Source organism: Equus quagga, chromosome 22, assembly GCF_021613505.1.
Source record: "Equus quagga isolate Etosha38 chromosome 22, UCLA_HA_Equagga_1.0, whole genome shotgun sequence".
NCBI classification, from domain to species: Eukaryota; Metazoa; Chordata; class Mammalia; order Perissodactyla; family Equidae; genus Equus; species Equus quagga.
The window spans coordinates 9,925,528-9,949,761 of NC_060288.1; the positions used below are offsets into that span (position 1 = coordinate 9,925,528).

At 48.1% G+C, this 24,234-nt stretch overlaps 1 protein-coding gene across 1 annotated transcript; it reads left to right on the forward strand.

Moving 5' to 3' along the window:
* Nucleotides 1-7,559: 7,559 nt before the first annotated feature.
* Nucleotides 7,560-21,268, forward strand: RNF122 (ring finger protein 122). Its single transcript, XM_046648382.1, has 6 exons — nt 7,560-7,977; nt 13,119-13,275; nt 18,207-18,252; nt 18,563-18,604; nt 19,847-19,929; nt 20,206-21,268. The coding sequence occupies exons 1-6, from the start codon at nt 7,953-7,955 to the stop codon at nt 20,318-20,320; spliced, it is 468 nt and encodes a 155-aa protein (XP_046504338.1). The 5' UTR covers nt 7,560-7,952; the 3' UTR covers nt 20,321-21,268.
* Nucleotides 21,269-24,234: the final 2,966 nt, after the last annotated feature.

A 24,234-nucleotide genomic window follows, 5' to 3' on the forward strand; every position in this document is an offset into this window, starting at 1 on the left:
AAACTCCTCCTCTCAAACCCCTCAGCTCTATAAAGACCCCCTGCTTTCTTCTTTCATTAAGGTAGATTTGAGAGAACCTGTCTTCCTGCCTTCTCATTTTGGCCAATTGGAATAAACCTTTCTCTACCTCCAAGCACCAGTGTCTCAGTGATTGGGTTACTGCGAATTGGGCACATGAATTTGAGATTAAGAGGTTTGGTATCACTAATACAAGCCCCTTGACTCACCATGAAGACCTTTCCCCATGAATATCTAGCCACTGGCTAAGAATGCCACAATTAATCTCTAAGGTGGTTTTAAAAATTGAGAACTGGGGCTAGCTGAGTGGTGTAGTGGTTAAGTTGGCGCACTCCACTTCAGCAACCTACAGTTCATGGGTTCAGATCCCGGGCACAGACCTACGTCAAGCCATGCTGTTGCAGCATCCCATGCAGAAGAACTAGAAGGACTTACAGCTAGGATATACAACTATGTGCTGGGACTATGGGGAGAAAAAACTTGAGAACTGGTGATGCACAGCACACGGAGGAAGATTCATCTGGCAAGGGCTTTACATCAGGGTAGCAAACAGGGAACCTGGGAGCAAAACTCCCCAGCGGAGCATGTTCTGTTTTCCTGCAGTGTTTCGATACCAGGAAACGTTAAACAAAATGTGCATTTTCAGCTTCTCTTAAAAAATTGAAAGGGAGAGTGAGTCCACATTCACACATGACAATAGTCTGCGTAGGGTCTGCCTCATTTAGGTAAGGTAATGCCTGCTCTCCAGTTCATCACGACCCATCACTGTCTGTTTTCTTACACTGGACCTGCTTCACTCCTTAAGATTATTTACCTACAAGCCCTGGGATAAATCAACCCCCCACCACTGTATCCTAAAGTCTTACCCAGAAATGTAACATACTCCTCATCCTAAGAAGCCCAGAGTCCTAAGAAGTCCACTTCTCCATCTTGTCCCAATCCCCACCCCATCCCTGGCCATTCTTAGAATGTTCTGTTTATGGGCGGTGGTCACTGGCCTTCAAAATGACCTGGGATTGTTCCCCTGATTTGGCAGATACTTAAGCCCTCTGCCAGATTCCTATTCAGCATCTGGAGCTGGCCTGAGAGAAGGTGGCTGGCACACTCTCTCAGGAAGGAACCTTGGAAGCAAGTGAAAGAGGCCCAGCCCTGTCCTCGGGAAGCAGGGAGGGGGGGTGTTTATCAGTGCGGGAGCCAGCTTCTGACAGTCCGCAGACTCACAGAAAGGAACCCTCTCCTCTAGGTAACTTTCCCTGAGACAGTCTGTGTTTTTGAGAATTCTGAGATTGATTTGGGTAGGGAAAAGTCAGAGGGGAGAGGCCTCTCCTCCCTGGTCCCTGGGGTTGACTCACAAACTGGGTCAGGACTGGGCAAGTCCACATTCCCCATCTATGGCCTTGACAGAGCCTGAGCTCCTAATTCCAGTTGAGGCCAGTGGCAGCCCAGAAGAGGACAAAGCAAGAGAGTTGGTAAAAATATCAACCTGGGGAGTCTGCTCCAAGAATCTCCACGTCCCCACCTGAGGGGTGGACCATGAGTCTAAGTTGTACTGGCCAATCAGAACACTCCTTCCTGGCCCCATGCCGGCACCTCGGCCCTTGGTCCAGGGATGGAGGGACCCTCACTTGCATCAAGAAAAAAGAAAGCTATGTCACAAGACGAGGAAAGGGGTGAAAGGAAGTGAGGTGAGGCTGGACACCCCAGGCAAAGGCTCATTCCACTTTTCTCTGACAATAGATGTTAGGTAAAATAAGCTCTCAGCTGCCAAGCAAGACAAGGCTGTGATCCAGCCCAGCTCAGGGCACAGGTGAATGATTGCAACCTCAAAAATACCAGAACTGGAAGGGATCCAGGAACTTCTCATTCAGTGATTTTCCAATCGTGCTTCACGGAGCCCTAGCATTTCACATAGCTTTCATGGGGCCACAGACGTGCAGGGGGCACGGGGTGACAAACCCCACGGTGATTCAAAAAGAGCGGCTCTGTTTTTATTTCTTTTATACACACAGGTTCTGTTTTTAAATATTATTTAATAAAACATTCTGCTACTAAAAAAAAAAGGTTTGGAAACCACGAGTCTTATCCAATCTTTCACTTTATAATTGAAAAAACTGAGCCCTGGAGAGGTGAATAACTGGAAGTCACAGAGGAGGCACTAACAACAGGACTGAGGAATGGGGAGACTGCTTGGCGTCCACCAGATTCCATTCTCCACTTCTTCTTGTTATTAATAGAACTGCCCTCAGCCTATTCCGACTCATGACTGTCCAGCTAGAGACCATTCCCCAGCCTCCTCTACAGACAGGTGTGACCATGTGACTAAGTTCTCACCAGGGGAATGGAAACAAAAGTAATGCTCTATTTCTTACCAAAAAGTGCTGTCCCCCACTCCCTTGGGGTTGGAACAAAAGATATGTAACTGATAAGCCAGCTTCTACTGTATGAACAAGGAACACATCTTAGGACAGGGCCAAGCAGCCAGAGAAAAGAACCTGGGTCTTTGGGTGGCTTCATGAAGCAGAACCACCTCCTTCCTTTGGAATATTCATGAGACAGAAATAAACTCAATTGTCTGAGCCTCTGTATTTTTATGTCTGTTTGTGCAGTGGCGGTATTATTTATCTATTGCTAAATAACAAATTATCCCAAAACTCAGTGGTTTAAAACAATAAACATCTGTTGTCTCCAAGTTTCTGTGGGTCAGGAATTCAGGGGCAGCTTAACTGTGTGGTTTTGTCTCAGGGTCTCATGAGGTTGCGGCCAGGGTGCTGGCAGGGCCTCGTCACTGAAGCATGACTAAGGCTGAAATACCCACTTCCGAGCTTCTCCAAAGGTGAGTGTCTTTGTGACAAAATTCCTGGCTTCCCTAGAGCAAGTGATCTGAGAGAGAGAGAAGGAAACCGCAGGACATTTTTGTGACCCAGTCTTCAGAGTCAAGCACCGTCACCTCCCATTCTATTTGTTAGGAGTCTGAAAGTCCAACCCAGTCTTAAGGGAATGGGAACTAGGCTTCACCCCTTGAAGGGGGAATATCAAAGAACTTGTAGGCATGTTCCCAAAACCACCATAGTGGCTTAGCTTGTATCCTAATTAATACATTAGATCTACTGGCTCCTAGTCCTGTGCTCCTTCTGAGCCATGACACTTCATGATGTAGTTCAACGACAACTATAACTAACATTTATTGGTACAAGCCCTAATTTTTCAGGTGGCAAAACGAAGGTTTAACATTGTTATTACCATGCCAGACTCTACAGCGGGAGCATGTTTTGTGGAAAGAGACCAAGTTTGGTTGAAATTCTGTCACCAACACTTAAAGAGCTACGTGATTCTGGGGAAGACCTAAACTTCTTGGGCTTCCATTTTATCATACAGGAAGGTAGAAAATAATAACACCTGAAGGGTTATGGTGAGGGATAAATGAAAATATGGGACGTGCTGAGCACAGGGCATGGCCTGCAGTGGGCAGTCAGTAAAAGACGGTTCTCTCCCCTCCTCTGCTTTTTTCTTGAATCTCCACTCTCATAAATGAAACCATTCAGCTCCAGCCTTGAGGATTGGTTTCATTCCAGAAATCCAAAGACACGGCAGGACTGTGAAGAATTCCTGAGAACTAGGTTAGCCTGAACCCCATAGCCTCTGTTTCTTTCCAGGTTCCCCATACTTAGAGAGCATCAGGGGATGCTTAAGAGATACTCAGGGAAAAGCCCCAGACATTATCCCAGAACTGACCCAACCTCTGGAGCAAGAGAGAAAGATTTGCCTCCTAGTCACACCAATGCCTTTTTCTCCTATTGGACTTCCCATGTGGGTTGGGAGCTAGGGTAGGGAGTGGGGAAATTGCTACCTCTCTTTCTTAGAGAACACAGACCAGAACCTGGGGGCCTTGCTGGGCAAATAATGAACAATACCCTTGGCCAAGAGTTACATCAATTCCCTAAAAGCATCCTGGTACTGAGACCTCCATGGTATATGGTGAGAGGAAGGCCAAATCTTTTAAGAATTTTAAAATGAGTGAAGGGCCTCACTTGCCCAAATATACTATGAACAACTTTCAACCCTTTCAAAGAATTGCATGTTCCTCTCATAAAAACTCTTAAGAAATGAAAGTTGGGGGAAATGTCACAACAAGAGAAATAACATTCTCTTCCCTATTTTAGGGCAGGATTTTGGGGCCCATGGAAGAGGGAGTCTCTTACTAAAGGTGAAATGAGGTGATGAAGGCTTCTGGCCCCACGCTCCTCCACTGAATTAGCTGTCTCTCCCCGAAGTGTTTCTCTAGTGTTTGCAAGCCATAAAATGAGGGGCCTCAGGGGGTGGACTAGAGGATGTTAGGGTGGGGCAGTGGAAATAAAGAGAATCCCTGACTCCCAAGAAGTTTTTCTGGATGCCTCGTATTACCTTTCCCTCTTTCCATGGGAGACGTAGGAACGTAATTCTATTTCAGATTTCTCAAGCGGCTTTGAATGTATTTCTCTAGTGTTTCAGTTTCTTCCTCAGTAAAATAACCAGACTCGTTTTCCTGACTCATAGGAAGCAAGAAGCTGGGGGTATGAACCATCATGTCACTGGCGGGGGAGTTGAGTTATCTGAACTGTATTGACATAATGTGAGAAATCAGCTTGTCTTTGATAGCACCTTCAGCCTAGGAAAATGCTGGGATTGAATGAACCTTTTCAGGGATGCCCAAGACCAATGTCCTTCAAACTCTACCTCCCAAACTCAGCTGTCTTCTCGGGGGCTGCCCTATGGCCACAACGGCCAAGAGGGATGAAGGTGCGAGATTGGGAAGGGATGCGTTGGGTTTTCCAAATTAGAGTCCTTCAGTGCCTCAGGAGACCCTACTGAATGCTTAAAATGTCGGGCTTAAAACATAAATTGTGGGCCGGCCCTGTGGCCGAGTGGTGAAGTTTGCACGCTCTGCTGCGGTGGCCCAGGGTTTCGCTGGTTCAGATCCTGGGCGCGGACACAGCACGGCTCGTCAGGCCACATTGAGGCGGCGTCCCACATCCCACAACTAGAAGGACATGCAACTAAGATATACAACTATGTACCAGGGGGGATTTGGGGAGATAAAGCAGAAAAAAAAAAAAACAACCCATAAATTGTTATAGAACATTCTGTCTAATGACTGTCCTCATGGTCCAGGTAGGTGCCACTCGAGATATTCAGTGTCCTAATTGATCAGCTCTATCTCCATGAGAACTTTCATTGTTCCTACCTTCAAGGTGTCTTCACACCTGGGGTCCTTAGTCTAAGTACAGGGGTGAGGGAAGAGGTATTCCTCATTTCCTGTCAATGTTCCCATCAAAGGCTCTCCCTCTTTCGCAGTTGTGCCCTGCAGGTCCCTAGCAGGAACTCCATAATGCAATTAGGCTCACCTATCAACACCTCTCCCCTGAGCCAATGAATAGAAAGAACTATTGGCTAAGTAATAATTATACATATTTTTTAATCCTCTACCCTGTACTTAGAACATGGCTTCAATTGTATGGTAATTTATACACAGGCACGTACATACATCCATTCCAAAAATACTTAATGAACCAGACCCTGGAACCACCACAAAAGTGGTTCATACTCTTGAAAAATCACTTAAGAGGAGGGCTCATGAAGGGATCAAATTCAGGAAATCACATAATTATCTTTATCATCCCACAGCACACTACACTGTACATGCAACACGTTGAAAGAGATGCAGAGAGGGAAAAGACGACAATGGTGAGCCTCAGAAGAGGTGAATTTTTAGGCGAATCTTACCAAATGTCAGGCACAGAAAGTAAATAGGGCATTCCAAACATAAGAAATACTACGTACAAAATCACAGTCCAGAGGGAATATACTGTGTTCAAGAAACAACAGCAGAAGCTTCATAGCTGACGAACAGCGTGTAGGGTAGAAGAGTGCACTGGTGTTAGAAAACAGGCCGAGGCCAGACTGGAACGATTTGAACACCACAATCTAGAGTTTCACTTTACCCTGTAAACACCAGGGACCAATAGTTATTAAGCAAGGGAAATAAATGATCAAATTGATGTTTTAGAAACATAAGTCTGGAGCCAGCAGAGAGGACGGACTTGAGAGGAAGATCAGAGCATTATTCCTCTCAGCATAACTGCCTGAGAATTTTGGAGGACAAGCCATGTTCAATGAACATTTCTGGGCCTCACCTTTAATACTGAATCTGAATCTCTAAGCTCCAGGCCTTGAATTTGCATATGTAACACCTCTAATGTAACAGTCATTCTCGTGGGCTCTAAGGTCTGAGACATGGATTAAAATCAGAAAGGCCACTTAGGAAGCTTTTGCAGTCTTCCACTTAAGAGGTTTTGCAATCATCCACTTAGGAGATGAAATGAGTTGGATCTGTACAAGATGCCCTTTCAGACTAGCTCACTAAGAAAAACAATGGTTTTAAGACAATTACATAATGAAATGCTAAACAGTTTGTTGCAGACTGCTGTGTGATGTTGGGCAAGTCACCTGATGCCTTAACCATCACGCTTTTAAGTGACAAAGCACTCATATGCATAATCTTATTTAAGAGTTAGGGAAAGTATTTATCACCTTCAACTAACAGGTTAAGTTTAACAGGAAGATTAGACTGAGTCATTCTTATTCGTTTGCTTGCTTGATTACTGTCTCCTCACACAATGTAAACCCCAGGAGAGTAGAAACTGCTGACTCCGAGACGTTTATGGGTCTCCGGTGCAACGGTACTTGACACAAAGCAGGCTCGCGGGGAATGTATTCTAATAAATGAAACACAGAAAAACAGACAAAAAGAAAAAGAAATAAGGAAACGATGCAACGTCAGGTAAAAGAAAGCATTTTGGACGGGTAATTAAGAGATTCAGTCTTTCTTCCAACTACTATCTATTCAACACCTTCGCGGTGCTAGATGCCGAAGATACTGCTCTTAAGGTGGTGCCAGTATCGATTTCTGGGTTTGATTCTGCTAGTCAGGAGCGTGGAGGCCTGGCAAGTCAACCTTAAGCTGAAGCGTCAGACCTTAGTTCCTTGTCTGTGAAATGAGGGGCTGGCCAAAAATGAGATGACAACTAACGCTCATTCCAGATCTCACTTTTGTAATTCATCTGCTCTACCGTCTTGCTTCAGTTTCCCCTTTCGCACAGAGCAAAGGCACGTGCTAGCCGCCACCCAGGACCAAGTCCTTGCCTACCGAGCAGAAATGGAACGCCTCCCCAGAACTGGCTTCTCAAAGAGCTATAGAAATGCTAAGCAGTCAAAGATCTGGAGGAGGAAAACAATGTGGAACTAATTGTTCGGCGTCCTCCAGGTCTTGGGCGGAGGAGGCTGGCCCCCGCCTGCTCCGGCCATCGCCCGGCACAGCGCGCTCCTGGGCGGACTTAAGTTTCCCGAGGACTGGGAAGGTGAAGAGGGAGGCGCCCCGGAGCAAAGAAGCTCCCCCTCTGTAGGGGGGCGGATCTGCAAATAATACCCGGGGCCAGGAGGAAGGCTCCCATTGGCCAGAGGGCGGGTGACGGGCAGGGGCGGAGTTTCCCGGGGTCGGGGGGACTCTCGGGGAGGGGGTGTGCGCGGCTCGTGTCAGTTTCGGAGTCTTCTGCCGCGCACCTTCGCGCCCTGGGACCTGAGCGGAGCTGCCCGCCAAGGCTTTTCCCTCCTCCGCGGGGCGAAAGCTTGTGGGCGCCCCGCATCTCCCCCAGCCCCGGGGTCTCTCCTGCATTTCCTCTGTGCTGCTTTGATCAGGGGGACTTTGGGTTTGTTTGTTTGTTTTCTCCTCTTTCCTCTTTGTTGCTCTAAAACCGGTCTTGCCGAAGCCCCGCACTCCGGAGGGAGTTCGACTTCTCGAGAAAGGCGGCTGCCGCGGACCCACAAGCCGGTGCCCACCCCGCCCGCCTTACCCGCTGCCTGCGTTCGTTCGCCCGAGGAAGCCAGCCGAGAGGTCATTGATGCACCCATTCCAGTGGTGTAACGGTGAGTCCCCGGGCGGGAGGGCGAGCGGGCGCTGGGCTGGCTGGAGAGGCGGAGGGGTGCGCAAGCCTGAAGATCAGACTGAGGGCTCTTTCTCCCTCTTGAGCCAAGTTTCTCATGAAATGGGACGGGCGAGAAGGCGTCCTTGGCGCCCAACTGTGCTATGCACAGCGCGAATTTTGAAAAAAATCCAGGTTTAACTCAGGGCCGGAAAGGGTCTCTGAACGTGCGGCGGGCGGGGGGCGTGGGAGCCGAGGGGTCCGCGGCCTTTGTGTGGCGGCTTCGCTCTTCTACCCCCTTCCCTTGCCTTTGTGCGCTCAAACTCTGCTCTTTGTTGTGGTTGTCGGAGGAGAATTAAATCCGCGCTCGGGCTGGGATCTCCTAGAGGGAGCTCAAGTTCCCGGCCTGAAACTTTGCAGGCTATTTTAAATATGTATACAATGCAGCGTACGGGACTGGGCGTGGGGGCGCCGTCCCCGCGTCTTTGTTGCCTTCGTGCTGACTGTTAGGGGGCTTTGTGCCTGTCGAAGACGCCGGATTAAAGAGCGTGGCTTTATTAAACTGATAAAGCCTTGCAGATATCTCGGCGCCCGGCTCCCCTTGGGTGCAGGGCTCGCCTGGCGGGGGCTGTGCTTTCTGACCCCAAGACCGGACTACAGTACTAGCTCCCGAGGTCGGTGGTAGCAGCACCTCCAGACCCATTCACCACTCCCACCCCATTCCCTCCCCTCCCTCCGGCCTGGGTGATGCCAAATTCATCTCACCTGAGGCTTTTTGGCGGTTCAGGTGACACAGGTTGGGTTTGGGTCTGATTCCTCACCCAGGCTACCTGAAAGGAGTGCCTTTCTGAGTTGGTCAGTTTAAAACTTTGGGTACTGAGACCGTCCAATGGCTCTACGGTCTTGACCGCATAGTTCTAACGCCTGGAGAGTTTCTGGAGAAGAGGGTGGGGGGAGGGAAGCAGCTGGCCTTATCTTCGAGTATGGCAGGCTGGCTGTTGGGGGTGGGGGGAGAATCCATTCTTGAGAGCAGACTCCTGCCAGATCTTGGATTAATTATTTCAAGAGGCTTTTGTTTTAAGGCAGAGTTTGGGCAGCATGTGTATGAAGTGTCCTCCACCCCCCTTCTTCCTCTTGGCTGGTAGGATCTAATTTCCTGAAAATGAACCAAGCTGTGTGTGATAGCCCCGCATTGCGGGAGGGGGAGGAGGATGGAGGGTGAGGAAGGACCGTGCATCCCAGCATCTGGGAGAGATTCCCGTTGACTGGGAAAGAGAAGCGTTTCCCAGATCCACTGGTCTTTTTTGGCCAGCCCTTCTCTTGACGTCATTCCTGCTCCCAGCCGGCTCACGGAGAGGAGACGTTCTGATGTCAAGGCTCTCATAGGTCGGCTGAGACAATGGAACAGAGACTTCAGGAGAAGAACCGAGGCCGCTGTCAGAAACACTGGCCTTTCTTCTGGGCAGCCCTCTTTCATGAGGTTTTTAGACTAGCAGAGGACTTGCTGCTTTATGTTTTCACTACTTAAAGCGACTAAGAGATCCTGTTCCTTGACTCCAAATGAGGAAGCAATCCCTCCCCCACCCCTTTCTGAAAAATATCTGGAGCCCCCCTTTCCTGGGGTTGGTATTCTGTCCTTGTAAGTTTTAGAGGAAGAAAGACTCCACTTTCAGTTTTTAGCCAATATATTTTGCCATGTCTTTTTAATTGTAATACAAGCAAATGGACCATCTCCTCGTGGCTATGAAACTCCTCTCATTCCCACTTCTTTATCCCATAAAGTCCCAAGTTCATTGGCTCTATCCTGGAGCCCCAGGGAAAGCGTCTATCAGACAAGATAAGATGGACAGGATAAACTGATCAGAGGACTGCTGAGGCCATAGTGCCTGCAGAATGCGTGCACATACCCTCTGCAAACCCACTGTCACTGCTCTGTGACATCTCAGAACAGGAAACCAAATGAGGTTCTTTGGGACCCTGAAGATACCAGGCTCCAGCTCATGAAAGGTGCATGGAGAGCCAAGGCAGTTTGGGGGTTCGACCCTCTTGGAGCATCAAATATTGCTGAGGCAGGGGTTGGGGAGATGTGCCTGGTGGGGAGGAAGACCTCCCAGGCATTGACACAGTTCCTGGAAGGGAGTCATGAGGCCCTTTTCCAGAGCAGACTGGAAGTTGTTCCTCTCTAGCCAGGCCACCATGATGTCTTCATGAAAAATTGATCCCCTTTGGCCTACGGAGAGCAAATATTTGAGCGGAGGGTGGAGAGGTGGTAAAAACTTTTTTTCTAATCCCTGCTGGAGCCTAGAAGCCAGGGCTTCCTGTTAGGCATAGCAAAGTTTAGTAGCTAGTTATTTAATTTTTTTCAACTTAATCAAAAAGTCTTTCAGGACAAGAACTGCTACTTTCACTTTTTCTTTCCCGACAATGTCTAGGTCAGTGCATAAGTCAGGCCCTCAACAACAGTTGTTAGTTGACTGGTCATCCGTTAGCCAAGGACAGTTTTAGGCAATTTTCCCCGACATCAGTTTCCTTACTTTGCCAAGGGTATCAGGTTGTGTGGAGAAAACCAGTTATCTGTTAACTAGTTATCAAAAACAAGCCAAATACTAGGCAAGGCACTGGAGCATATAGAAAAGTCCAAGTTGCTGTCCTTAGACTGAGGGGCATTCAGGCTTGTTAGGGCTCTCATCTCTGATCTCAGGATTATAGTCACACCTCTGCTATGCTGCCTCACTCAAGATGGTGAAACCTTTGTGTCTGCCTTCTCTAGATGGCAAAATCAGCCAGTCATTCTTCTTTGCTTTTTTTATCTGCAGTGTTCAGTGTCTCTTTTGGCACTTGTCATATAATCAGTGCTTAATGCATGTTTGAGTTAAATGAAGTTAATGCTAGGAACACCTAGGCCGTGTAAGACAGTTGCTGACTATGCAAGAGCCAGAATATGTGGTATAGGCTGTGAGCACTATAGAATTCAAGGAAGAAAGAGGTCACTGGGTTATCACAAAACCAGCCTTGGTGGAGATGGGGAAGGGAGAGAGTTCCAGGCAGGTAAAGCTGCATGAACAGAGGTGACAGACAGGTGAGGACAAGGTTGGGCAAGACATAGTGAGGAGACTGGTCCACATGGGGTGATGCAGGAGGACACTGAGCAGGGGAGGTTGAGAGAGGGGACCCAGTTCATGCCTATTTCAGAGGACTTGAGGCCAGTCATGAGTTTGGGAAACAGATCCTGGAAACCAAGTGGGAGGATATGTCAGACATGTGGGCTAAATTAGAGGAGGGATCAGATATCAATTAGGTGTCTGGAATAGGGACTTGGAATAGAATTGGGCCCAAAATCTGTTTGAAATAGGGACTTGGCAATAGAATTGGGCACCAAATCTGAAACAGGTTTGGAGGGAGGCTCATTATACGGCCACTGGATTGATCTGGGGGATGAAGAGGAATGAGATGTACATTGTCAAAGATGACTCCCAGTCTTCTGCTGAGTTGTGGTAGCATTGGGAATTATAACATAGAATTCCGAAGTATGTTAATGGGTTCTGGCTCCTAACCAAGATGTCAGGAAACTGCCTAAAACCCATGCTGCTGAAGCCTTGAATACAGAGGCCTTTGGAGCCAGGCCTTCTTAGCTGTTTGACTGCAGATGGGTTATTTAATGATTGAGCCTGTCTTCCCATTGGTGGGAGAAGTGCCGTTTTACTGTGGCATTACAAAGATTGAATTGGTAGCATGAGAATGTGCTTGAGATGTAGCAGGTATATGGTAAATTCTAGTTTTCTCGTCTCACCACTTTCTGTAGTCCAAGAGTTTTATGCTTACTTTTGAGTCACTATGATATTTTTCCCTGCAAGCAGGAAAAAACACTCAACTGGTTTATTGTTTATATCCTTTTGTTTCTTTATTGTTAAACATTACAGAAAATTTACTAAGTCTTAGAACTAGTAATCCCAAAATGGAGAGTGCCTCCAGGATTAGTTAATCCAGCAACTCCACTGGAATATTCTCTTCTCTTTCCGCCTCTCTCCATGGCCCCTCTGCCACCCTCAGCCATTGGCTTTATATTGAACTGCTCTCTTTCCAGCTAAAACTTGGCTGCCACCATTCCAGGTGTTTCAGGGAGATGTAACAAAAAAAGAAAAATCTTTCCTTTTCCAGCAGATCTTCTCTTTGTTTCTTTGGCCATAACCCTGTCACATACCTTTCTCAATGCCAAACCCTGGCAAGGGGAAGGTGACTACCCCGAATGGTAGACCAATCAGGATCAAGCCCTGATTCATGTGAGAAAGGAAAGCATCTAGTAGCTAGCCAGTGCTTCCCACGCTGAATGCTTAGGAATCTGCTGAGGACCTTGTTAAAATGTGTATTCTGATTCATTTTCATCAGGGGTGGGCCTGAGATTCTGCATTTCTAACAAGTTCCAGGAGATGCCACTGCCACTGTGGGACTGCACGTAGTCCAGGCTTTGAGTAGAAAGAGGGAAGGTGGCCAGTAAAAGTAAGCTGCAGCTGCCCCTCCCCCCAGCTCCCCTGCCACTCTCTGGAATGCTGGCCCAGCCTTGGAGTGAACAATTTCTATTCTGGTCCTAGTGCAGCTTTTCTTCTGAGCAGGTGGCTTAATAATGACAAATGACCTTTGCAACTCCACTTTGCAATTTACAAAGCATGTTTCTTACACCATCATTTTCAGTGGTCTCTGTGTTTTGCTTGTTTTCATACGCAAAGTGAGGCTTAGATTGGTAATTTCTTAAAAGGTCACATAGCCAGGGAGAGGAGGAGTTGGAACACAAATATTCTTTTACTCACCTCAGCCTCTTCATTTTGCTACTACACTATATGGGCTTCTACCTGATGGAATTGAGTTTTCCATTTTCTGCCCATTGCCTGGATCCTGGATCTAGAAGGGGATACTGTTTTAAGAACTATGTGTAGTATCCCATTTCTTAGATGGTTAAATAACTTACCCTAGATCACATAGGTAGTAAGTGTTAGGGCTAGGGTATAAACTTAAGCCCCTAATCAGATGTTTAGTTTAGGAGCCCAGAACTTGCCGTTTCTCCCTACATCCTTGCTGCCACAGGGTACCATCAGCTCCAGTGGTAAATTTCCACCCGTAATGTAATTTTTCCTTCCCCTTTCTTTGCAGGGTGTTTCTGCGGCCTGGGACTGGTTAGTACCAACAAGTCCTGCTCAATGCCACCCATCAGTTTCCAAGACCTTCCTCTCAACATCTACATGGTCATCTTTGGCACAGGCATCTTTATCTTCATGCTCAGCCTCATCTTCTGCTGCTATTTTATCAGGTGGGTGGCTCACTGGCTGAGCTGGGATTGGGAGTCAGGAAGGGGCAGGCCACAGGTAGAGTGGGCCGTGTGAGGCTCCCACAGCAGGGTCACTAGCCTCCCACTGGGGCACAGGGCTTAGCCTGCCCTTCCCTGGGCCCCTGAGGCCTGGTGTTTCTATTTACATCAGCCTATCAAGTTGTCCCAGAGCATATAAGGTCACCATGGGTTGAGCTACATCCTACTCCTCGGCCAGTTATTCTGAGGTTGCCTAGAATTACCGTCTGACCAAATAATATCACTGGTTGTCCCGTAACCATCTCTACTCCCCACTCACGCCTCTGGGTGGCCAGGGATAGATGGGCATCAGTTACGTGAGGGGCATGTTCTTCTGCCCTTCTGGGAAATCCTTTTGTCAGCCCGCCAGATACTAATATTAGCAAACTGTTATCTGGAGAGCTGCTTGTTTACTCTGCCTTGTAAGTTCTTATTTTTGAGAGTGAAAAGTCTAAAAACATCACTTATTCTTACTGTGTAGGAATCCAGGGAAGGACTTGAGTTTGGCAGGGCCAGCCAAGCTCCAGGAACTGTTTCTTCACTTCCTGTTGAAAGACATGGGAGCTGGTGCTGTTTTCTGCCAAAAATTTGGGACAGGACTGGTCTTTAGGGTAGTGTTTCTGACTCGGGTGTGCTGTTGGTATTAACAATTCCTCATTGCATGGGTCTGTCCTGGATGTTGGGGAGTGTTGAGCATTCCTGACCAGTGGAACATATAGTGGTCCCTAGAGCCACCGTGATGACCAAGCCCGCACCGTACACATATTACCTGGTGCCTGAGTAGACGTCAGCTAGGGTCTAGGCTAGTGTCTGATCAAATCATTTAAGAAAAGTAAATGAAGATGAAAGAAAAAGAAGTTCTGGCTGCCTACAGAGATGTCCTGGTCAGTGTGAGTGCTTCACCTGGAAGGAGGCCGGAGGGAAGGCAGACAATTGTCCATATTCCTGAGGCTGGAAGACTCCCTCTAAAAAGAGGAAGTGCCCTCAGGCCCTGCTCCCCACTGCTCCCAGCCACTGCCTTGGGCCTCTTCTTTTTCAGAACTTTGAAAAATCCCTAGGACTGAAATTTCCACTTAAAAATCTGCAGAGAAGATAGTAGTTGATTTTTCCCTCTTGTACGGTGGAGTCTAAAATTTGCATCTATATTAAGTAGGGGTGAGGGTAGATTTCTGGTGTCCCTGCACCCCTTCCCCAAGCCTAAGTTTTCTTCCTCAAACTCAGGTTCTTCTACCACCAACCGCCCCCATTTCCCCATCTCAAGCAATTTATGCAGTTCCCAGAGACAGAAGATAGAGACACACCAAATACCAAAGATTTATGTGTGATGCTGGGAGGAGTCTGTAAAACCAACTCTATTTGGTCCTTTCACACACACATGCACACACACACACAGGCACACACGCTCAGGAACACACATGCACAGGCACACATGCCTGTCAAGTGAAGAAAATCTAGAAAATCATTCTGGGCCCATAAGTGGGTGACCAGGGTTCATTTCCTAAATCTGCCACTAATACGTGTAATCTTTAGTTTTTAGCTACTCTTACCAAGTGCCTCTGTGTGCCAGGCGTTGAGGTCAGCATTTTGTAAAACATTTAGCTCACTTAGTGCTCAGAACATCCCTCCCATTTCGGTCTTAAGCCACTTTATAAATGAGGAACTTCATGCTCAGGCAGTTAAAGGATTTGCCCAAGGTCATACATCAAGGAAGAGAGAGAGGTGGGCTAGTCTGGTGACAATTAGCTAGTCTATCAGATTCCATACATTTGCCTTCTCTGATTCTTATTCCATGAACGGGAAGTGGAGGAGCAGCTGTGGCATCTGTGGCCACCCCCTTGCAGTTAGACATTGGGGTCCTGCAGAAAGACAGGCTGGCTGATTTATTTTCGTTTGGCCAGAGTAAAAGAGCAGAGCGGGAACCACATGATGCCAAAAGCCTTCCCCACGGTGGGGCTGCTCGGCACCACCTGTCCCTTCTGCAGTAGCCTGCTCCCTCACCACCCTGCCCTCTGTTCTGCAGCCTGCCCAAAGCCTGTCGACCCTGGAGTTTCATGGTTCCAGAGGCTCGCTGGTGTGTGGCAGCCTGTGAGTGTCTATATATAGAAAGACACACAAGCACAGAAGCCACTTCCTCTCCCTGCTTCTTGGTTTCCTCCTCAGCCAAAATAGGCCCATGACCGGCCCCCACTCCTGACCTCGTGAGCTCATCAGCCAAGGCCAGCCTCCACTCCCCAGCTGCCCCTCGCTCATTCTCCTCCCACCCCCAACAGGCGACCTCTGCCCCACACAGGATGGAGGGGCCAGGGAAGTACAAATAGGCAGGAAAGGAACAATTATTTTCAGGACCTGGCTGCATTGTTTGTTCCAAAAGGGAAAAGAAGTAAGGGAGAGCCCGCTGGCAGTGGCTAGAAATGGTCTCATTGAAATCAGGATATTTTTAGTTGCTTTGCTCACCCAGCAGCTGAGAAGGCCACCTGTCCGGAGTTGTTGGCACTACCTCCCCTGCTGGGATGGCCCAGGGTCCTTGCTTTTTGCTTTGTTTCCCTTGCAACCTTTTTGGCTGCATTTCTTCACAATGTATACTTTCCTGATCTGGAAATCTACATGCAGGGTGAAGGTGCAGCCCTAAAGCACTTCACTGTCCCCATAGTCCTGGGCTCTGAGAGTGAAGCTTCTGGAGGATCCTGGGGTAAGACCATTAAAGGGAGCCAGGCAGACAAAAAGGATGAGGGTGGGGAAGGAGGGCACCCCTGGCATCCTAGACAGCAAGCAGAAAGGTGCTGCACACACTATGTAGTTATTGATGCTCAAAAGATGCGTGGCATCCGCTCATTCTCTGAGTTAAGAAGTGGGCTCCTCACCACTTCCTTGTTTACTCTGTACATACTGGTAACAGCAACAGCGTCACCCTCAGAAGGCAGCTGTGAGCAATAAGAACACTTTCTTCCTTCCCCAGCTTAACTCCATGTCCGTCAGGTAACAGTTGTTCATTTAAGCTTTGGATGCATCCTTCCCTGCCCCTCTCATTTGAAAGTGGGGACAGAGATGTGTGTGTATTTATGAACGTGCCAAGTTAAGGATGGGACAGTGGGAGCCCTGGTTAGGCCTTTAGTCCAACCCTCCAGTGACCAGAAACCCTCCAATGAGGGAAGAGGAAGGGGACCAGTGGATGTGCTGTCCAGGCCTCAACCTCACGGCAGGAGTCCACTTGGACTGGAGTTCCTAGGAGGCTCCTGGCATAGATGGCCTTGCCAGGTCCCCTGACTTCCTGTTAGGAACGATGGAGGTGGCTGGCAGACTTATCTTTCTTATCTGCTCCCTGGGTGTGCTTTGGGCATGGCTCTGCCCCACCTTCTGCATCTTCTACCACTCTGGTGGCAGTTTCTGCTTCTCTGTGATGCCCATGGAGCGTCTTATCTCACTCCCTTTGGTTGAGGCTTATGATGTGAGACTTTCCCCCTCTAACTCAGGTCAGCAATCTTTTGCTGCAAGATACTTTAGGCTTTGTGGTCGTACGATCTCTATCTCAACTACCCACCCCTACTGTGCAAAAGCAGCTGTAGACAATATGTAAATTGTGAGCATGGCTGTATTGCAATAAAGTTTTATGGACACTGAAAGTTGAGTTTCACGTAATTTTCACATAATATGAAATAGTCCTTTGATTTCTGCTTTCAACCATCTAAGGATAGAAGCCATTCTTAGCTTACAGGCCCTATAAAACAAGTGGTTAGCTGGATTTGGTACTCAGGCCAATATCCCAGACCTGTGATAGAATGGTCAGTGAGAGAGAAAGCCCCATCTGGCTTCTGCATATGCGACGCCATAGAGCTGCCTGCAGAATTCAGAAGGTTTCACTTCACTGAAAATAAGACAGCTATATATACGTATGCATATGTGGTCCCAGCCATTTGCATAGCAAGCCATTCAGAGAGTTGCAGTGGCTGAGTGAAAGGGTGTTTCCCAAGACCAGGTCATATTCTCAGGACCATGATGTTAGTTCTACCTAATTGGTGAAGCAAGCCACATTGTGTGTTAAAGAGCTCAGGCTCTATAATAAGATAGACTTTGATTCAAATCCAGACTCTGCTGCCAACTGGCTCTGATGTTTGGGCAGGTTACTTAACTTCTTTGGACTTCATTTTCCTCCTCTGTGAAAAGGAGAGTATCTCCCTCTTAGCAGTGTTTGGGATCGATGAGAACGTATGTGAGTACATTAGTGCGGGGGTCCATGCATAGCGAGTCCTCAATAACTAGTACCCTGTTGCCATTAGTAACAACATGCCATGTTTTGGCTATTGAGAGTTAGGCTGTATGCAGGCCACCGGCTTGAAACGAAAAGAAGAAAACAAAAAAGGGATCGTCTGTGCTTGCCTGGCAGTGTGAAGGGAAGAGTGTGCTTTGCTTCTAGAATACTTGTGTTCTCTGGGTGGAAAATTCCCCGGGTTCAACAGAGACTTAGTTATCCTGCTACCCTGACTTAATGGTGTATCCCTTTTAAGAATATCTAACTTCTTTTGTACACTCAGTAAGCAACTGTCGATCTGTGTAGATTGGGAGCCTGTAGGAATTTACCTTCTGGGAAATGGCAGGGTGAGTGAATGAACTATTTGGGGTGCTCTGCCACTGAATTCCCCAATCCGTGGGACCTGGCAGTAAGTTTTGAGGTGGTTGAGCCTGAGTAAGAGTCTGAGTCCTTAATCCACTCTGGGTGGCCTGCATAGGTCCAAACCATACCCCATAGCATCCAGGGCAAGACATCCCTGTGGGAGCACCCCTCCCCACCCCCAGAAGAATCCCCAAGCAGCCAGCCTGCCTGCCTTTCCTACTTTGAATGGCTCTGTTTGTACAGAAGCACAGTAACCTCTTCTCTCCCCTTTTTCTTTCTCCCCCAGCAAGCTCCGGAACCAGGCACAGAGTGAACGATACGGATATAAGGAGGTAAATTGTCACGTCTTTCCCTGAGACTTCCTCCTCTTCCACTTGCCCTGCAAGAAAGGAAAGGATGGCAAGCAAGCGTCAGCTGGCCTGGCCTGGCATCCCCCTTGGCTTCACCTCTGGCCCTGTCTGAGGCTAACTCCTTTCACGTCCTCAAGGCTGCCTTGAGCCAGGCAGTGCCCAAAGCCCTGCCCATCACTGGAGGGAGAGGGAGGGACTCCTGTGCAGGACCTGGGGATCCCTTCATTGGTTGATACCACCTAGCCCCTGTGGTTGGTTCCTTCTGACACCATGCCTCCTTCTTTCTTCCCAGGTGGTGCTTAAAGGTGATGCTAAGAAGTTACAGTTATATGGGGTGAGTGTCTGGGGCAGCACGTGGGAGGGCCCCAGCGGGGTAGGGCAAGTGCCACCTTCTCTAGCTCTCAGCCTGGACCCTTTCAGGAACCTTTTAAGTCCCTGCTTCGTATCTCCTTGAGCCAAATAAAAGGACTTGTCCCAGCAGGTGATCAATGTGTAGAATTCATTGTGTCTGGAACCAGTTCAGGCAGAAAACAGGATCACGGAAGTGTTTGAGTAAGTGGTGACACAGGGCCCCAGGAAGCCTGCTAGGCATAAGATTTAAGAGGAGGATGGTCATACCACTCCATGCAGATTTCAGCTAACTTTCCCCATTTCAGACCCCATGTCTTGGTTTTTCACTAAAGAAGTTACCCTTGAATGTACACTATCCTAGCAGACTATGGGACTAACTCGTGTCTCTATCGCTGTGGGTCTTCTCTGTTCCCCCCTAACCCTCACCCCAACCCCGACTCCTTGGGTCCCTTCAACACTGACTCTTTAGGAACAGGCCATTTCCTCTTCCCCACCTGTGCCTTTGAGGTCACCTAACTCATTTCCCAAGGCTTCCTTCCATAACCACAGACGACTGTCTTGCACAATGTGCTTGTGGTTGTCTGCATGCCTGAGGAGCACAGGTATCGCTAGACATGAGACTGCCTAGACATGGCCTCATTTCGCCTCTTTTTGATGTCCGCTATTACATCTCAACAAGTTCAGATGTTTCCTAAGCCCTGCTCTGGAAGAGTAATCCAGCTGAGATAGAGGGGATTACTATAGAGGGACGTAGAGCTGGATTTAAAGAAAGTAAACTATATACCATACCGCTATCCTTACCTCTAGTTACTGATAAATGCCCCCTTGCCAAATGTTCTAGGATAGAAAGGATTTAAAAACATTCTTTTAGAACAACACTGCCCAGTGGAAATTTCTGTGATGACAGAAATGTTCTCTATCTGCCCTGTCCATTATGGAAGCCACTAGCCACATGTGCCTACTGAGCACTTGAATTGTGGCTAGTGCCATTGAGGAAGTAAATTTAATTTCTTCTTATTATGGTCAGTTTACCTTTAAAACAGTCACGTGGTTAATGGCTAACATGCTGTCAGTGTAGTTTTATGAAATGACTCAAGTTTCTCTGGCTGTTAAGGAGATTGTGCTAGAGTTATTTTTCTTGGATAGGGAGGAGATAATGGCTTTCGGCGTGAGTGAAGGAGGGTCTTCCCCATCTCCTCTCACACTGCCCCCTTTCTTTCCACAGCAGACCTGTGCAGTCTGTCTGGAAGACTTCAAGGGGAAGGACGAGCTAGGTGTGCTCCCATGCCAACATGCCTTTCACCGGAAGTAAGTGTCTACACTGGGGATGCGTATCCAGGGGTGCCTTTTGAAAGCAATAAGCAGGGAGCATCTAGAACTTCCAAATCCCTACCCCCTCCCATCTACCCCTTGCCAGCAATGCCCTGCATCCTGTCCAGACACCAAGCAAGCCAGAGGGGTTAAATGGGGGCAAGGATAGGGATGTTCTTGTTTTGAGAAGCAGCTGGGCTCTATGAATGAGAGACAGCTGGAGCAGGTTGGGGAATCTTCTTAGGGGAAAAACAGGTCTTCTTTTGCCCGCAGATGTCTGGTGAAGTGGCTGGAAGTACGCTGTGTCTGCCCTATGTGTAACAAGCCCATTGCTGGTCCCTCAGAGGCCGCTCAGAGCATCGGGATCCTATTGGATGAGCTGGTGTGAGTGCTGTCTCTACACCAAGGCCTGCAGAAGACCTCTTGCCTCATGGATGCCTGGTCCCTCTGCATAGCTGCAGTGAACAAGACTGTTGGGTGGTGACGGTCATGCTCACCTGAAGGGGAGGTAGTGCAGGGCTGGTCTCCCACCATCAGGGTGAGACTGTCTTGCCCCACCTTTCTGCCTCCTAAGTCTTCTTCCCTGCTACTCAGTACTGATGGCATTGCCCTTCAAAACCACTGTATCCTGGTACTGGACTATCTACCTGCCTTGTCCCTGCTCTGGGGAAAGAAAGCCACCTCTATCTGGCCAAGAACTTGGAGTACACCTCTTGAGAGTTCCCCTTGTGAGGACAAGCTGCCCTGACCTAAAAGAGGGGATGAGATGGGCTCTGCCCCACCCGTGACCTCCCCTCCCCTCCCCACTCCTTCCGTAAGAAAGTTAGAAGGGAAAGAAGGAAAGATGGAGGAACCAAGTGCCTCCAGTAGAAGTGAGGGAGGCCGGGTAGGAAATCAGGAGGAACAGGGACATATACAAGGAAAGTCAATGTTTACATGGGACCTATCGAAACAAAGGCTGGCCGGCCGGCCTGCTGACTACGGGGTGATAGAGGGCAGATCCCCTCCCCCTGCTAGGATCTGAGGTGCTTATCCATTCCCTGTCTTCCTCAGCTAATCTCAGAGCTTCCTACTCCATGTTGGGGTTTGAGAGCCCCCCTAGAGGAAGGGCTTGTTCTACACTCAAGTGGATACCCAGGAGCAAAAGGGGCCTGGGGATGGGGGTGTCTGAAGGTTAAGGTAGCAACAGATACCTTCTTCCCCTTTGTAAATAGTATTTTTATACTGCATCCTCACCATCTCAGGCTTTATACACATGATCCCCTGGGTGGAGGGGGTGGGGGTTTTCCGTTCCTCCCTGGAGTGGGTGAGGGTGGGAGAAAGGTATGTATTTAAGAAAATTAAATTTAATAACAAGTTTCTCTAATCTTTGCCTCTGGTTGTGGCCCATGTCTGCTGCCCTTTTCTGCCAAGAAAGGGAACAAAGTTCTCTAACTGCCTCTCCCGACTTCCCCATACTCAGATCAAACACACACAAAGGTTCCTAATCTCTAAAATGAAAAGTTGGTATTAGATTATTGCTTGTAAAACATGGGGTAAGACTAACATCAGTGTATTCTAAGACTGGACTAAGCCAGGCTCATTCATCTGATTTCTAGAATATTTTTAAGGGAAGCTGGTGTATGCCACCACAGCATTCCATTAACTGAGACTTGAAGTTAATAGAATTCTACTTGTAATTCAAGCAATTGTGCTCTTAACATAACTGAAGGTCCAGGTTGCTACCACAGAGGCTTGCTATCTTTTCCCTCATATTTTTTTCTTACATACTAGCTGACAATCACTAACACGTGCTACCTTCCTAAGCCACATCTGGAAGTGTTGCATTGTTAACATTTTTTGCCCGTATGTGCACTCAGATCTTGCACCCATGTCCTCCAGCTTTGCTCTGTCAATGTCCCAAGGGGCTGCTGAATCGATGGGTATGCAAAGTGGATTGAGAGCACCGGGAACAATTTTCCTGGCCATCATAAGCACTGAGCGTCTGGGCTGTGGTTGCCCCCTGCTCCGTGGAAGAGGGCAGTGCCAATGGTCATCCCAGGGGCAAGCCCTAGGTGCTGTGCACAGGAGGAGCATTTGTTGAGCAAAGTATAGTGTAGTGGTGGGTCACAGACATACAAGAGATGCCCGTGCACCCAGAGGAGCCAGGCTTAACAGGGAGGTGTGGTGCCCTCCCACCCCTGCAATTGTGCCATGGAGGCTGACATCACAGTTGGTACTCATGCTGGACAGACCTGAGGTGCAGCTGGGGCACCTAATGGTCCTGGTGAAGTTGTCAGCACCTGTCTCGGTGGGGTCCTTTGCCTAGGGGTGCACCTCTTCTTGACACCACCTCCTCCTTCACTCTCTGAGGGATAACTCCTGCTACCCCTCAAAGCCTGTACCCCTTGCTGCTGCCAGCCGTACAATGCCTGGTCTTTTCTTTATCAGGGGCACTGCTGCTTCCTCTTGTACTGCCAGCTTGCTTTAGTGTAGGGAATAAAATGCATTTCCTAAGCAAAACAAGGAGCCCTCCCTCCAGCTCCTGCTGTGACCATATGGTGGATGCATGACTGGGATGAGGTGGGGAAGGCAGGTGGTCCACAGGTAGGCTTCAACATCTACATGTTCCTACCTCCCCATCTCCCTTCCTCTTAAGGAAAATTCATCAGCGTTGGCATATTCTCATTAAAATGTTGGCTCTAAGATCTCTGTATGCAAACTTGAATAGCATCGTCTTGAAGTCAAAATGACAGGGTAAAAATGCCTTGTATTTCAGTGCTTCTGTACACCTAGGTGGAATGTACTACAGCACGTTGAGAAGGGAAAACGGTATTTTTTAGCTGATAGATGTGAATTGGCACCAGCTGATCACAAGTTAAATAGTCACAAGTCCCAGATTTGTAGTCGTTGGTGTGGTCTAGTTACTCAAGGCAGCGTTCCTGGAGTGACTCCCCGCTCCCCCTCCACCTGGGCCAGCCACTGTGCCAGGCGCTGAGAGGCAGGGTGGCCTTGCCTTGGGAAAAGGTAAACACACTGTCATTTTGGGGGCACAAGCTTGTATGGCAGAGAGACCCTTAGCTCAACTGGTGTGGAAGTGACGACAACAAGGATGCCTCCAGTGAGATGATACCTGAGCTGTGTCTTGGGACAGTAACACGGACAAAAACATTCAAGGATTCACCGGCCTGTCGGGTGCCAGGGAGTAGACAATTCAGTATGAAGTGAAGGTGGGGAAAGGCTGAGGGGGATAGTCCTGTGTGGTGCCAGGAACCTGGCATTTTATGGTGAAGTGCGAATCCTGACGTTTCTTTAGATAGTACTTTTAAAAGATCTGGGCATCATTTGGGAGCTAAGCCAATGCTTTTTTCCTCTGTGCATAAAATATTCATAGGCAACTACAGTGTTCTTCGTACTATTCCTTTTACTGAAGAATTTGTCCCTTAGTATGTTTCAAAGAGTAAAAAACTGAAGGAAGCTGTGTGATAATCGTACATACCAGGATTCCAACTTTAAGGATCTAATCTATGGCAAGAAAATACGTTCGATCCATTGAGAGATAGTGAACACTTACCACCAAGTTCTTTCACAGATACAGTTTGCTTTCCTTTCTGTATATACCACTCTGAGTCTGGGATTAGAAAAGAGGGTCGAGAGAAGCAAAAAAATGGCTTAACGGTAGATACACAGATAATAAACGTCTGGACCAAGGCACCGACTCAGATCATACAGATCTAAGTTCATCATTGGCTTCATTGCCCCATATAGCTTTGGAGGCAGATTGCTTCCCATGAAGACACCCAAAATAGCAGGTGCTATTTGTCAGCTCGTGGGTTGATGCAGTCTGGGAAGACAAAAAACCCAGATAACTGTCAAATGAGTTGTGTGCTTGCCATTTTCTAGAACCAATGGGTTGTTTTTTTTTTTTTTTTTAACTCTATGGTGGATTACTTCTCTTAAAGAAAACTTACGTGGATCCACCATAAGTGGGGGTGAGAAACTCAGAGCAGAATTTGAAAATCACTGACTTCAATAGATTGGGTGCCTTGAATGAGTGCCTTGAAGAATCGTGGCTTCCCATTCCTCCTTCTCTCCCATCAGTCCTTCTGTCCCAACTCTAAGTCACCCATGCCCCACCGGGGCTTTTCCCATTCTCACCAGGGCCTTTTATGCCTCCCCAGTATTGCCATATTTTACCTGATAAGCATAACCCAACCTCTGCCTCCCCTTCTACCATCCTTGTCGGTCTCTCTGGGTGTCAGAATAACATCTTGGGTGCCCTTGACCGTATCACTCACAGATGAATCTTCTATTAAAGCCATA

Bases quoted from the DNA above. Each gene is read 5' to 3' on its own strand.
- RNF122 (XM_046648382.1), top strand. From the start codon at position 7,953: ATGCACCCATTCCAGTGGTGTAACG. The intron at 7,978-13,118 runs GTGAGTCCCCGG...CTTTCTTTGCAG, and splicing joins CCCATTCCAGTGGTGTAACG to GGTGTTTCTGCGGCCTGGGA. The intron at 13,276-18,206 runs GTGGGTGGCTCA...TTTCTCCCCCAG, and splicing joins TTCTGCTGCTATTTTATCAG to CAAGCTCCGGAACCAGGCAC.